The sequence below is a fragment of the Rhinatrema bivittatum genome, chromosome 11 (genome assembly GCF_901001135.1).
Source record: "Rhinatrema bivittatum chromosome 11, aRhiBiv1.1, whole genome shotgun sequence".
In the NCBI taxonomy this organism is placed as follows: Eukaryota; Metazoa; Chordata; class Amphibia; order Gymnophiona; family Rhinatrematidae; genus Rhinatrema; species Rhinatrema bivittatum.
The window spans coordinates 83,463,634-83,479,506 of record NC_042625.1 but is presented as its reverse complement, the minus strand read 5'-3'; the positions used below and the strand labels follow the sequence as shown (position 1 = coordinate 83,479,506).

Sequence of the window (15,873 nt, the reverse complement as noted above, 5' to 3'; positions counted from 1 at the left end):
GGGTGGCAAAATCCGGGTCCTGCTCCTCCTCCTAACCATGACTACCAGTCCTACCCCACATCTCTGAACCCTTCTTCCCTCTGACTTTTTATTTTTGTTAAGTATGGGGACTTAATCTGCCTGCTCTCACAGGTCACAAATCCTCCGAGTTTCAGTGCAGTGGGGGAGGAAAGAAGCTGAGGTAGCCCCTGTGCCAGATGCACTCAGCTGATACTGTTCCCAAAGTGGAGCTCCTGAAGTCTATGGAAAGGGGGGGGGAGGGAAGGGGCCATGGCAGGAGAAGATTCTAGTGGTGGGAGAGTGGGAAGGGCTGTGCTACTTGCACCAATAATTCCTAGGGGTAGCGATAGCTGAAATTCATCTCTGCAGCTCTGATTATGGAAGGTAGTCCAACCCAAAAATTAGTATTAGAGATGTGTTGCTTTTTTTTTTTCTTCGTTTCGTGCTTCAGTTTGGGTCCTCCGTGGGTAATTTAGTTTTTTCCATGGTTCGGGGTTTTTTTGTGGTTCCCAAATTTCGTGTTAGTGCGCACTAACATAAAAGTTAGCACGAGCTAAACACAAAATACAAATTTTTCCGAAATTTCAGAAAAATGTCTAATTTTTTAGCGCTCCCAAACCGTAACAAATTAGAATTCATTTAAAACAAAGGCACATCTCTAATAAGTATTGCCTAACAATGATACTCATACTGACAAAAAAAAAAAGAACACCACAATGACAGACAAAAGGATATTTTTACAATGTTAAAGGCCAAGGAAAATACTGCCTTCAGAGCTGTTCAACTCCGAAAAGAAAGCATTCTCAGTTGTGATATTCCTAAAAAAAAAAAAAAAAAAAAGTTGCCAGGTCTGGGGCCAATGGTGGCCTCCAACCATAATATAGGGAAGGAAACTAATTGCTACAGATTGACGACCTGGCAGAAAATCAGCACCGAGTAATCTGCATTTTGCTTACGACACCACTCAAAGGCAAAGGGGGGAAAACAGATTTAGGAGATCATGTCAGCTATATCTACAACATAAACTAATGCTTTCTTACAATGTAGTAGGGCACTATTTCCCAACCTTTTCAAGCCCAAGGCACACCTATATTAACAAAAATGTTGTGTGGCACATCAACCTCCACGGAGCAGACGTGTAGACATGGAGAGGACTCATTTTGGCCCAAAGGAGAGCTAGGGAAGCACCGAAAAACCCACCAGACTCCCTTCCAAAGTTTAAAACAAAAGGGAGTGAGAGATATGGGGGGGGGGGGAGGAGAGACACACCTGAGCCTATCATAATGGACCACCTCCCTCTATATAAACAATGCAGGATAAGGGAGAAGTTAGTGGGGTGCAGGCAGCCAGCTTAAGTTAGTTACCTTGGCTGCAGCACGTGACTGCTAGAGCTCCTTCATTACTGCTACTTCCAGCGCTCAGAGTAAGTCACATCCAGCGCTCCTCATCTCTCTCAGCCTGGAGAAAGGACAAGAGGTTGAAAGAGGACGCTAAGGTCGGGGAAGAGGAGGAGCCGCTGTGTGCATTGCACACCACATAAAGCAGAGTCCAGCTATCCGTGCCCTGAATGCTACCCATTCATTACCAAACTGAGAGGGGGGGGGGGGGGGGGGGGGGAGGCTCATGCTGTAGCCAGGAAGAAGAGGCTACGCATGAGACACACCTTCTCAGAAAGGCGCTCCTACACGCTTAAGAGCCACTGCTGGTGTCTCTTGTTGCCGTGAGGTGCTAAGAGCGCACCAATCTGAAGGCATTCTGGTTGGGACTCACCGCAGTATGGCAACATCTCATAACTGTAAGTGCCACTACAAATCCTATGTAGGAATATATAGAGATGTACATATAGATCCAGTTTATCAAAGTTGTTCTTCCACGTATGCCTACAGGAAATGCCCTGGATGAATCAGATTCAAAATGTTTTAGAGAGTTCAGATTACTTGTTAAGTCAGCCTAAAACAAAATGAAAGAAAAATTATCCTCACTTAACTTGAGACCTGGCAGTAAAACAAAAAAAACTTCAAGTATATCAAATGTGATCTTTAAACCAAAAAGGGGGTAAAAAAAACCAACCCAAAATCTTCATTTAGGATAAATATAAACAACTGAACTAAGCATTCTTGTGGGATTCTGATGCATTTATGAAAACTAAACATTAAATGTGCTTTATCCTTAAACTGCATAGTCATACTTTCAAAAACATGTTCCTACTTGTAAACGCAGAAGCTCTTGATAAACTACAAACTGACAATGGTCCTGATCTGCCAAGCCTTTTGTCTAAGAGACAGAATAGGAAAAACGTCTTAGAGGATCAGGCCCAATGTTTACGAAATATACTAATGACTGCACAGAAGCAGTCCTTATTATCCAGCAATCTTCACTGAACAAAATATGACCAGTTTTGCACGACTGGCACTTTTCCAGGACAGTTAAAAGTAGCACTTTCCATATTTCTGCATGGCATAAGCTCTCTTAGAGAAGTAAGGTATGCACTGCTTCATATTTACCAGGGATTTCCTGCAGAGGATAAACAGCTAGGTCCGAGGGCAGCCTCAATTCTGACCTCCAACATTAAAGTAAAATGGAACTTCTAAAACTTAAGTCATGTAAATACTGACATTCTTTACACAGAGGTCACTGTTTTTTTCCCCAGATTATTTTAAATTATTAGTGGAGAAATAAAATTTTTAGACGTTCAGGTCCTGACTGCGGAATACTTAACAGTCAAGGTTTGGTGATATTTACAATGGAATTTAACTGTGTCAATAACCCAGAAAAGCCTCAGTATTTTGCTCTGGGGACTGTTTAAAGAAGAATATTGAAGAAAAGCATTAAAGAAGTTTACACAGCCCAACCATAAATTACCAAACAAAAAAAAAAGTGTTTGGACAAAAAACAACAACTTACTATAAGCTAGTTATAAAAGGCTGCTTGCAATTTGCAATCACCCAAAGGCCTCATTTACTAAGCATTTTTTCCATAAACAAAGAATGGGAGAAAACCCTTGGTAAAAAATGACATTATAAGTCTTCAGTTTTGGAGCTCATTCTATCACTATAGTGGAACGTGAAAAAGGTTTCCACTACTCCATGCACTCTTCAGTAGTACTCTAGGCACACAACTGAAGAAAGCCCTCGAGTCCATTCTATGAGCATTATCTTTCGTTCTGTCCCCAGGGGGAGAGGAGACCCTATACCCACTACTTATACTGCCCAAATAAGACAATAATATTTATTTAACATTTTTCTATACAGACCTTCATGGTTAAAATACCATATCAGGACGGTTTACATCGAACAGGGGTAAAATAACTAGTTAAAGGAAAAAAACAAAGTTACATTAAAACGAGGACTGTGAACTTGGAAGCTTAGGAAGCTAGAAGAAAAATATAAAGTTAAGTTAAAGGGAGAGAAACAAATTCCGGACTAGAGGTAGTCCAGACTAGAGATATGACGACAGAGGGCAGGAACACTAGCATTCTCTCTATTTTTAGGATAAACCACATTTACCAAATCTATGAAATGCTGTAATTACATATATACAATGAGAAGTCACCATTATGAAAATTACAACAGATCAGTTTCTTTAGCAGATCTTACACTAATTCAAAAGGTACTGAACACTGAAACAGTGGTTCAGTCCGGTCACTTTAAGCTGACACAGAAAGATGCCATTCTTCAACTCCATTCAAGAAAAGCCAGTTTACTGGTTTTCATTTATACGGCAACCAATATGCTAACAGAATAAATGTTTAAAAAAAGAAGTCAAACAAAATACAAGAAAGTTTGTTGCCTCAAACAACTCCAAAGCCATGGGTATTGAGACAAGCCAACCTTTTAAATGTAAATTCTGGAAGTCATTACATTACAGCAGTATCAACATTACATGAACCAGAGCTTTTACTTCCAATAAAACAGGAATATTTTACCAAAAAGGATTCCAAAACTTCAGCATAGAGATGTATTACTAAGCCACCATATTGTTTTGCCATGAAAAATATCACCACTAGCTTTATCTTTGAACCCCCAAATATAGGTAGCCACAACAGGGAATTTCCTCTATGTCAAAGAAGCACAGTTATGCAAAGCAAAATTCTGGCCCAGATGTATTAAGCATTTCCCCATAGACACAAAATGGGAAAAACCCTTTAATACACTGGCCCGATGGGTACAACATTTTCTAAGCATGAAAAGCAACAAGACTGAATACTCAATGGAGTACATCTCCCTAAAAATCCTCTCTTTACATTGAGCCTGTGTGCGCACTGCATCTTGTAGTGGGATTAGTGCATGTCAGTGCTCATGCAACCCTCTCTCCACCCCCCATGCCACGCAGGTAAGGTCCTCTCTCCCATGCCCACTCATCCTCATCTTTGCCACACTCTCCCCTTCTTGCCCCCTCCCTGCCCCAATGAGGGTCAAACACATGGGCACCTCCTCCTGTTGGGTTCTGATCAGGGCCAAAGAGCCAAGACGTCTTCCCTCCAGCTTCTGTGCACACTTTGTGCACATGAAGCCATAGGTGTCCTTTTGTAAACTACCCATGTGAGCTAAAAAAACCACAATTATGTAGGAAAATCAGCAGGAATATCAGGCAGGCATTCTACAGCATGTTTATTATAAAGAATTCCTAAGTCAGCCTAAAATAACTAACTAAAACAAGAAAGGTTAAATTAGCTGTTTTAAATCATGCATGTTAAAGATGAAAAATAATAGAATGTGTGACAAGATAGGATACCTGAACATACAAGAAGAGGGAAGAGCTCAAGGTGACCAACCTGACTTTGTCCTACTTCAGATGTAAATGCCAGCTTATTGTGATGTATCCAGTATCCTGCAAAACACTCACTAAAGGCAAACACTCAATACATGCAAACCTCTTTTGGCCTCTACAGATTGAATATCAAAAATAAAGCCCAAATAGCAACTGGCAAAAAATAGATAAGGTGAACAGAAAATATTCGTTATGCTGGAAAAAAAATATGTTCAGTGAGCAGCAGGAACATAGTAACAGCAAGTTACTAAATGACAGCAAGATAAAGACCAATAAGGTCCATCCAGTCTGCCCAGCAAGACGTTTAGGGTTGTAACTACCACTCCATGAAGGTTAACCCCATACTTTTTGTTTGGAGTTGTAACTGCTGCTCCATGCAGGTTATTCCTTCACCCTCACCCAGAAATGTTACACCACAGTTATCTCTGTTCTTCATTTCCTTCTCCCAGCCACTAATGGATTCTATGCATTTATGCACATTTGCACCTCTGGACTAGCAGAAGTAAATAAAAAGTTGTGTTAGTGGGTATACTATTAACGAAGCATCTATGGTAGCTGCTAAGGGTCATGATCTGAAGCTCCAAGGGGGTAGGCTCAAGAACAATGTTAAGAAATAGTTTTTCACAGAAAGCAGACTTAACAATACTAAGCAAAAGGAACTACAGAAACAGGAAAAAAAAATCTTTCAAGTGGTCAGGTTAGGAAAAGAGACTCACTTTACGAGCATCCATTTTTCCAACCTGCGCAGTCACATTTCCTGGGCACTCGATGCCATGGACGCACAATGTATCCCTAACACGTCCTTGTTAGCACAACTGCTCATTTGCCTATTGCATTGAACGCCCAGGAGAGATGATTGGATGCACATTTTTAGCACATCTGTATTGCATCGGCCTGTATATGAGCACTTGTTAAATATTTTTAATTTTTTTTATACTTACAGAAAATGTAAAAAAAATAAATAAAAAAAATAAAAGATAGTGGCAACAAATTTTTCTTTTGCAGCTTCCCCTAGTTAACAATTGGCTAAAATTTTCCATGCAAAAAGGCATTCTTAAAGGGTCAATGCCACTCTTCCCCCCAGCTTTAGTGATGTTCACCTTTTAAAAACTGCATTGGCCTACCCCCCAAAGATTATAATAGTCTACATAATGAGCATATCATCTCCCTTATCCTGCTGTAAGTACATTTTGTTTGCATTCACAATTTTACTCCCCACCTCACATACTAAACATTTTCTGCATGCATGCAAAATGCTTCATACATATATACACCTCATGCACTCAAAAGCTAAAACCACATCTATAGGACTATGAAAAACACAAGACTGAAAGGATATTTTAAGAAACATACAGGCAGCGTTGGAAAAACGCCAGGTGCTAGGATTGGCCAGGTACCTAAAATTCCAGGCCTGGCACCTCATGGATGAGGAAAGTCACAGCAGCTGCCAACAGGACAGACCCAATTGCTGGATATGACTGTATACTGCGTTATGTTAGCTTTTTATTTGTTTTATTTTGATTTATTTTTGTCTAGTTTATTTATTGTGTATGGTTTTTTTTTTTTCTGTAAACCGTTTTGATTAATTCTTTGAATTGTAAAAGCGGTATATAAACATTTTTAAATAAATAAAAATAAATAAGAAGCTAGGTGACAGAAGAGTGATAATGAAAGGAAAGAAGCTGATATTGGGAGGAGAGGGTCCAGAGGAAACAGTGAATTGAGTTGAGCTGGGTGGAGAATGGGGAGGCTGGGCAGGGAAATAGTGCTTAGAAGCTGCAAGAAAGGTGGAACTGAACTAGAAGGAAGAGCAGCAAAGAAAAACAAAAAATAAAAATAAAGGAAAGAAACAGAAAACTAAAGAGACAGACAAAACAAAATAAGACAAAAAATAAAGAGCAAAACAACAACAAAAAACAAAAAACAAAGAAAAGTGAAAGAAAATAGTCTTGCACCTAAATGTTTTTGGCTGGCACCTAAAGCCCGGATTTTAAACACCCTGCGCGCATAAAACCCGGGCTTTATGGGCCAGGCCAAGCTCACAGAGCCAATTTTTGAAGGAGCCCAGCCACGCATATAAAGTCCGGTACGCGCACAAGTGCTGGGCTTCTTCGAAAGGGCAGACCAGGACAACGCCATTGTTCGCTGTCACGAAGACCCGGCTGCTGTCGAGCACAACTTCAGCTCGGGAGCTGAAGTTGCGCAACAAAGAAAAAAAAAGAAAAAGATAGGGTTTAGGGGGTAGGGGTGGGGAAGGGAGGTTAGGTAAGGGGGTAGGAAGTTCCCTCCCAGTCCGCTCCTTAATTGGAGCGTCTGGGCGGAAACTGGGGAAGGCCGGAATGCGTCACCGCATGGAAATTGCAGAAGTCCTCTCCCCCCTTGCGCGCCCCACCTGCACATACATGCGCGGATTATAAAATCCAGCGCACATGCGCTCGCCAATGTTATAAAATTAGTGTGTCCATGTGTGCGCGTCGGGAAGCGCATGCTCTTTATAAAATCTACCCCTAAGTTTTCAAAATAACAACCTAAGACCAAAATAAATGCTATGCTGGGTCACACCAAGGATCCAGAAAGCCCTGCATGCCGTCTCTTGAGAGTGACCAGTCACAAGTAGCTGCAGGTCCCAAAAAGTCAATCTATTTCTTGTTACTCTCTCTCTGGGATACAGATGCCGCTGCCTAGTTTACCTGGCTAATTAGTTTTTATGAATTTCTCTCCAGGAACTTGTTTAAACCCCACTATGCTAGTCACCTTGACATCCTCTGACAACAGATTCCCAGCATGATTGTATAATGAGTGAAAAAGAACTTTCTATGATTAGTTTTCAATTTGCTGGATGTTCATTTCATGGATTGCCCCCTTGTTTGAGTATTATTACACCCAACTCATGATTTTAATAAAATCAGCTCTTTTCCATGCTGAAGATTTTTTTTTTTTTAAATATTCTCCTTTTCACACTTTTTCAGTAATTAAGCTGTGCAGCCTCTCTCCATAGGAGGAGCTGTTCCATCTCCTTTATCATTTTTGGTGCTCTTCTTGGCACCTTATCAAATTCTATGTCTTTTTTGAGATGGGGCAACCAGAACCAAGCACAATACTCAAGATGCGATCTCAACATGACTCGATTCTGAGGCAATATGATGTGGTGTTGTTTTTCTCTCCACTCCTTTTTGGCTCACTCCTATATGCTTTTTTGACCACCACCATGCACTGAACTGAGGATTTCAATGCATTGTCCACAAGGCGTCCAAGGTCCTGTTCCAAGATGGTGACTTCCAGCATTGTGTACCTGTAGTTGGAATTCTTTTTCCCTATGTGCAACACTTTGTACTTTTCACATTAAAGTTCATCTGCAGTTCATATGTCCAGTCTCCTAGTCTTGCAAGGACTTTCTGTAGTTCTTCGCAATCTGCTGCTGTTTTAGCAATTTTCTGTCACCTGCAAATCTGATCACTTCATTTGTTGGTCCCTTTTGCAGATTATTTATGAAAATATTTAACAGGGCCCAGTACACATTCTTGGGGAATTCTACTATTGACCTTTCTTCATTGGGAAAACTGATCATTTAGTCCTACTCTCTGTTTTTGTCTTTTAACCAATTACTAATCCACAATAGGAAACTGCCCCCTATCCCATGACTTTTTAATTTCCTGAGGTGTTTCGCAAAGGGCATCTTGACACATGAAAATCCAAATGCACTATATTAAACAGCTCATCTTTTATCCAAGTGTTTATTTACAACTTCAAAACAAAATAATACATTTGTAAGGCAAGCTTTGCCATGATGAGTAACTTTTGCTTTTAAAAATTGCTTTTACCATGCTCAGAGTCTATAAATCACCTGTGGAACCCTTTCTAAAAATTGGTGTTACACTGGACACACTTCAGTCTACAGGAACTGTAGTGATCTGTCTGCAATTTCATGTTTGAGTTTTTTCAAAACTCTAGTGTGAAAGTCATCCAGACCTGGTGATGTGTTAATCTTGAGTTTGTCAATTAGACCTATTATATCCTCCATTACCACAGAAATTTACTTTAGCTGCTCAGAATCATCAGGCAAATAATTAATTCAGTTTTCCTCCTTGGTCATCCAGTTGCCCAAGTAACTTCTTAAAGGCTGTTTTGAATATAAATGAAAGATTTTAAAAGGTTTTGCCTCTATGACAGAATTTGGGAAGATGTTTTTTCTTGACCTGTCTCACTACTGTTTTACATCTAACTTGCCAGTAGCTATTTCCCTCATTAGGCTCTGCTTTCCCCCTTTTTTTTTTTTTTTAAGATTATCTTGTGAATTTAAATGGCTAGTTCACCTCAGTATTAAACCATGCTGGCAGTCATTTGGTCTTCCTTCAATGCATGGAATACATTTTCTCTGGGCTTCCAAGATGATATTTTTAAACAATGTCTATGCTGGATGCAAACATTTAACCTTTGCAACTGCTCCCTTTAGTTTCTAACTACATTTCCTCAGTCTTCCTTTTTAAAAGTTATATACCACAGCAGTAGTTTTCCTATTGTCCTCTCTTCAGTGATGTCTAATGTGATTGCATTATGATCACTACTGCTAAGCAGACCCACCACAGTAACCCTGCATACAAAACTAGCTTACTGCAGTGCACTGGCAAAGACATCTTATTTATGCTGACTACATGCAACAATACTACATAGTCATTTCTCAGTCACACAAACTAAATGTTCACATCTTACATATCACTTCTTCATACCACACACAGAACATGAGGTAGTGGATGTGACAGCCAAGAAACGTGGCTCTTGCCATATAGTAAAGCATGTATGAGTACATGTATAATTGTGAGCCTTCAGACAGAGTTCTTCTGCATAGGTGTAAGAAACTGTAGATGCAAGACTTGGTGTGCTGTGTCCTTGTTGTATGTCGTTGACGATGCATATCTGCACTCGCACTGATCATTCACTTTGTTCCTATACACGACAGATCAAATACAACAGCGCTATCGTTTAACTACAGCAGTTTTGAGCACACAACTGGCCTTCTGAAAACCTACTTTTGCTATACAAAAGACACTTCATGCTTTCTGCTGTGATCTCCTGGTAATGTGTGCAATGTGAATAAGATCCTTTTTAAAATTTTTTCTGACTTTACTTCCCTAATTCCTGTAAAACATTTTTTACTTCCTTATAAAAGTGTGTGTGTATGTTGGAGCAGGGGGTGTTCCAATAATGAAGGAAATGTTTCTATTTTTAATTTATTTATCCTTGTTTCCCCACAATAGAGTTAGACCACGGAAGTGTTTTTTGAATTCAGCTACATGAAGCAGATTGGAGAGGAAAGTGTTTTAGCTCAGGCCAACATCAGATTTGGAACATGCTCTGATCACTTCCCAATCCAGATGTTGGCAGGGCAAATCTGAATACACAGAAGGTTCATCAATATTTTAAAGAGGCTGATAATATACCACACAATTCAGAATGGATAAAAGTCTAAAAAACAGGCATAAAAAGGATCTATTTATCTTGCAGAGGCATGCATAGCCTCAGAATTTTTACAACACAGAATTTGAATATTTTTATTCACCTAAGTTGACGAATATCTTTCTGCCGGAAATTTTTCCAAGTCCAGAATTTGTGTGAATCGAGCTGCAAATGAAATGTAACAATATTGTAGAATAAATAAAATTACTTAAATACTCAAAACACTTTTACATACCAAATCAACAGCTTGCAGTACATAATAAACATGACTACAGAGAGTTAATACCAACACTAGTATTAGTGTTACTGTATATACTTTGTTTTTCAAATTGAGAACAATTCACTCAGCTTGATTAAAGAGAGATCTGGATTACACTGGTTTACCATTCTGTGTCAAACTATTATTTAAGGCACTATCTGCAATTTAGTGTTTACTGTCTGATGTCTGTTAATTTTATGAATAGTGATCCTGTAAGCCACCTACAGCAGTGTTATAAGTGACCTATAAATGTTCAAAATAAATAAATGTTTTAAGTTTCAGTCTCATTGATTCAAGAAGAAATAAAACTGAACAAAATAAGAAAATCAGTCATCATAATATAATTATGGTGGCAAAAAAAACCATTTGTAAATGTAGTACTACTAAGACATCCCCCCTTATGTGTATATCCTGTATGGTATAACTTTCCTTTAAAAAAAAAAAAAATAGGCCAAAGTTTCAAATTTCTTCTAAGCAAGAGAAGCGGCTTCTACAAGCCTGTTAAGTTAGAAGACAGAAATTCTTACTTCATGGTTACTAAATGCTAGATATAATGAATAAAATCTGTTTACAGTAACGGGCTGCCATTATCTTATAGCAAAGTGTGCTGCTCCCCAGTTCACAGCTCAGACTTTTCTCTCAAAACACAAGGCCCAATAACTTCCTGTGGATTTTTGCACCTCGTACAAAATGGAAGAGAACCCTTGATGCATAAGGCCCTCAATATATTTGGTGCACCAAATGAGGGATTTTTGAAAATCTTCCATCTGCTAAATGAAACTAGACAACCCAGAGGAAACAATTTAGCTCTGAGTACAGTGAGCTACACATTTGTTCAAACCTATGAACCTCGAAAGAGCTGACATTTTCAATCTTGAGAGTAGATCGGACAAAAGCCTCCAAGGGACATGCAGCAGGAAGTAAGTTTGATAACTCAAATGTTAAGACCCCTTAAAGAATGCCATGTCACGAATAAAGAATCCTTACTAAAATGCGACTTCTAACTCAAAAAAGCTAACTAAATTATACTTCCCGAAAGTTTCAAATGTGCCATCAACAAAACAAGCGTGTGTTTGTAATTATGGTGAGAAAGGCATTTTCAACATCACCCCCTTTTCCATACGCTTAAAAAAACGGATCAAAATACGACTATCTACAACATGAACCCTAAAGACCTACAAAGCATATATTATAATCAAAGATGCACCCTCTGAAAATAATTTGCCTGTTATTCGGCACTGGAAGCGATGCCCATCCCCCATCCGTCTCACACACTGCCACTGTCAAAAATACACGGAAGGGCTCGAACACCAAACTGGCCCAAAACACTGATTCTTCAACGCAAAAGCGTAGGTAGGTTAACGTGATCCAAACACAAAGAAGATCCGACTTGGAGGTGGAAGGGAAAGGTTGGAATGGCTCAACAGGAAATATAAATAGATGCAAACACAATGTATGCGTCTATAAAAATCTATATGTACACAAATGTGTATATACATATGTGTATACACGATGCAGGTCTGGGTCAGTAGCTGAAAGATGATGAGATTGTGTTCTTTTTAATAAGAAATAAGAACTATTTTTAATAAAGCCTGTGCGTTTTTAAAATGAAGGTTTACGTGCACCTCCCCCCTTGCTGCTTTGATAACAATAGGGGCCTGCCCGGGCTCCAAAACATGGACAAGGAACAGCGAGAGAGAGAAACACACACAGGAGCCGAGGCGGCGGCGGCGGTGGTGGCGGCCCATTCCCCAACCTCCCCGCGCCTCCGCCTCCCCCACGAGCGATGGCCCAGAACTCCAAAATACAAGCACAGCCGAAGAGAGGACGGCCCCGAGATGCGCCTCGGCCCAGCTCGACGCCGATACTCACCGGCGGAGCGCTAGGATGAAGTCGGATTTCAGGCCCGGGACCGTCCGCCTCCTACCTTTCACTCCAACAACATGGCGGCACACTGGAGACTGGGCGCCGCACTGCATCATGGGCCAGCTCCGGCTGCGACTGGAGCCGGCGCTCGACTGGAGCTGTGGAGCAGGTCTGCGTTGCTATGCCAACGTGGGGCTGTGAACTTGGAAACACTATATATGTATTTGTGTGTATGTGTGTGTGTGTGTGTGTATATGTATATAATTATATATATATACTATTTTTTAAACAAAGCATTGAAGTTCTTGAGAGAGAAATGTATGTATAGGTTACACATGCTCAGCATTCTTTTGACATGGAAGCAACCCTTGAAAAGTGCTGAGGTAGCACAGGGCTGAAAAGCAGGTAAGGTATGAGGGGAGTATGATCCTTTTTTGTCAGAGGCTCCGGACTGTCTAGAGCAGTGGTTCTCAACCCTGTCCTGGGGACCCCCTCCAGCCAGTCGGGTTTTCAGGATATCCACAATGAATATGCATAAGAGAAAATTTGCATATTATGGAGGCATATTCATTGTGGATATCCTGAAAACCCGACTGGCTGGGGGGGTCCCCAGGACAGGGTTGAGAACCACTGGTCTAGAGCAGGGGTGGGCAATTCCGGTCCTGGAGGGCCGCAAACCAGACAGGTATTCAGGAAATCCCTAATGAATATGCATGAAAGAGATTTGCATGCACTTTGTGCCAGTTGTATGCAAATATATCTCATGCATATTCATTAGGGATATCCTGAAAACCCAACTCGTATGAGACACTTGAGGAGGGGGCATGGCCTACCCCTGGCCTAGAGGCCTTTCTTTAAAGGTGACAACATGAAATCATCCATTCCGCAGAACTCCTGCCTTTTTTCCTTCACTTTTTTTCTTTTAAGAACACTCTCAAATATGCATCATTTTTTTAGGTGTTTTATCCAAGTAAAATATCCAGGTTCCAACTATTTAACTTTTAGTTTACTAATTAACATAACTGTTTCTACACACACCTCTAATTAGGTACTAATCAGAACTACCAGGTTATCCAGTTCCAAAAAGGAGACTTTTGGCTACTCCTGGTTTTGAATCTACACTCCAAAGCAGTCCTTGATTTTACCAATTGAAATAAATGCTGCAGGATCCAATAATGCAACAGAATGGGGTTTGCAGAAATCCAGTAATGGCTCCAAATCTCATGGCACCTGGATAAATTAATGCAACAAAGAGATCAGAGAGCTAACTATGAGCCAGATGTAAAAAAAAAAAAATATGATCTCACATTTCTTTTACTCATGTGATAAAAATTGAGTTAACACCTGATGCAGTAAGCTAATGATATGCTCGAGCGAGCACATAGTCAGTGTTGGTTGCACTTTTGGATGGTTTTATTAGACATATGGATGGAGGATTTTACTTGACTTATCTTCTGCTTTCGATATGGGCAACAATTAAATTGCTGGTGGATCGGTTTGGGGAAATGGGAATGGAAAGTATGATATTAAATTGGTTTATTTCTTATTTGTGTAACTGGCCACAGTTTATGAAAGGGTGTTACTCTGATCCTTGAATGGTTTTATTGTAGAGGCCTGCAGGCTTCTAGTCTGTCTCCCATTCCTTTTTAATTCTTATATGCAGTAATGGTGTAGGACTTTTCCAGCAGCTGATGATGTTCAGTTCTGATAATTTTTTTAAAAGCTTAGATTTTAGAGAATTGGAGATGTACATTTGTGTCTATTACAGAGTGATCATTGTTTTAGTGGCTACAAATTCAAGTTAAATGTTGGCAAATCTGAAATACTATGGATGGAAAAGGCAAAGCCAATGGTTATAAATAAATCAGTTTTACCTGAATGCCTAATAGCAAGAGATCTGGAATGGTCTCGATTGGAGATGACCCCACATATGCTGACTATGTAAAAATTAGGGATGTGCATTCATTACATCTGTTTTGGCGGGTATGCACATACCTCGCTGACTTTCTAGTACACTTGTGAAAATGAATAATGTGTGTGTATCTCCTTATTAAAAATACAAGCATACTCTCCATTTCCCACCTGTACTAGAAAGTCGGTGAGGTACACACGTACCTGCCGAAACGGATGTGACCAATGCACATACCTAGTTAAAACTGGCTTTTGGATTGTTGGTTTAGAGGCTGTGTTCTTTGTTATCTGGTACTGACTTGGCCTGAATGGGCCAGGCATCCTGTTAACTAAGGGAGTCATTTATCAAAGTGCTTTATGGCGTTTTCACATGTAAAAAACGCCATTAACGCATGCGAAAACAACATTAACGCATGCGAAAGCACCATAACATTTGGTGCGATGCAAATGAGAAAAAGGGGAGGAAATTTTGGCCAAGTGTGCTGGGCTCACAGTTTAGAGAGAAAGAGAGAGAGAGGGGTTAAGGGCCACTTTGACATTCAAAGTGAGACGTACAAATAGAACAGTGCTCTCTTGTAAAGATTTGATGACCTTCGGAGTGAGGAAACTCACCCAAAGATGAGATTTGTACAATGTTCTCTCAACCTAGCTTGATGTTACCCAAGTAGAGAGTCCATCAAGCTAGGTTGAGAGAACATTGCCTAAATCTCATCTTTGGGTGAGTTTCCTCACTCCGAAGGTCATCAAATCTTCACAAGAGAACACTGTTCTGTTCGTACGTCTCACTTTGAATTCCTTTTGTGCATATTAAGGGGATTATTTTTAAAATGTATGCGGGGCTTGCAAGCCCACAGGTACTTTGTACCCACCAGCTTGCATGCAAATTTTTAAAGAGCTCCCCGTGGACAACTTATAGAAACATAGAAATGATGGCAGAAGAAGACCAAATGGCCCATCCAGTCTGCCCAGCAAGCTTTCACTCTTATTTTTCTCATACTTATCTGTTACTCTTGGCTCTTATTGGTAACTTTTTTGGTTCTAATTTCCTTCCCCCCCTGCCATTGATGCAGAGAGCAGTGCTGGAGCTGCATCAAAGTAAAGTATCCAGCTTAATTGGTATGGGGTAGTAACCGTCGCAATAAGCAAGCTACTCCCACTCTTATTTGTTTACCCAGCCTGTACAATTCAGACCTTGTTGGTTGTTGACTGAATATAAATCCTCTTTTCTTCATTCCCCCTGCCATTGAAGCAGTGAGCTACGCTGGATATGTATTCCAAGAGAAGTATCAGGCTTATTTGGTTTGGGGTAGAAACCACCACAACTAGCAAGCTACTCCCCCGCTTATTTGTGAATGTGAATCCTTTTTTTCCACATTTCCTCTTGCCGTTGAAGCATAAAGCAATGTTGGAGTCGCATTAACCGTGTGTATGTTTATTGAATAAGGGTATTAATCACCAGGTTGTAGCCGTTATTCCCGCAAGCCACCCACATGCCTCTTCTCCTCATTCACATCCTCTAGATTTTATGGATCCACAGTGTTTATCCCTCGCCCCTTTGAAATCCTTCACAGTTTTGGTGTTCACTACTTCCTCCGGAAGGGCGTTCCAGGCAT

At 40.3% G+C, this 15,873-nt stretch overlaps 1 protein-coding gene across 14 annotated transcripts in view; it reads right to left on the bottom strand.

The window, feature by feature from the left end:
- Positions 1–12,496, bottom strand: part of PUM1 (pumilio RNA binding family member 1) — a 193,194-nt gene extending 180,698 nt beyond the window's left edge. For 7 of the 14 annotated variants that reach the window (XM_029619107.1, XM_029619109.1, XM_029619110.1 and 4 more), the window contains exons 1-2: positions 12,356–12,495; positions 10,328–10,389 (exon numbers count right to left, since the gene is read on the bottom strand). In XM_029619107.1, coding sequence (XP_029474967.1) covers positions 10,328–10,389; positions 12,356–12,465 — 172 coding nt within the window. In that variant the 5' untranslated portion in view covers positions 12,466–12,495. Of the gene's footprint in view, positions 1–1,364; positions 1,459–10,327; positions 10,390–12,355 lie in introns of all 14 variants that reach the window. The other 7 variants (XM_029619108.1, XM_029619118.1, XM_029619119.1 and 4 more) reach the window with 5 other exon arrangements.
- Positions 12,497–15,873: the final 3,377 nt, after the last annotated feature.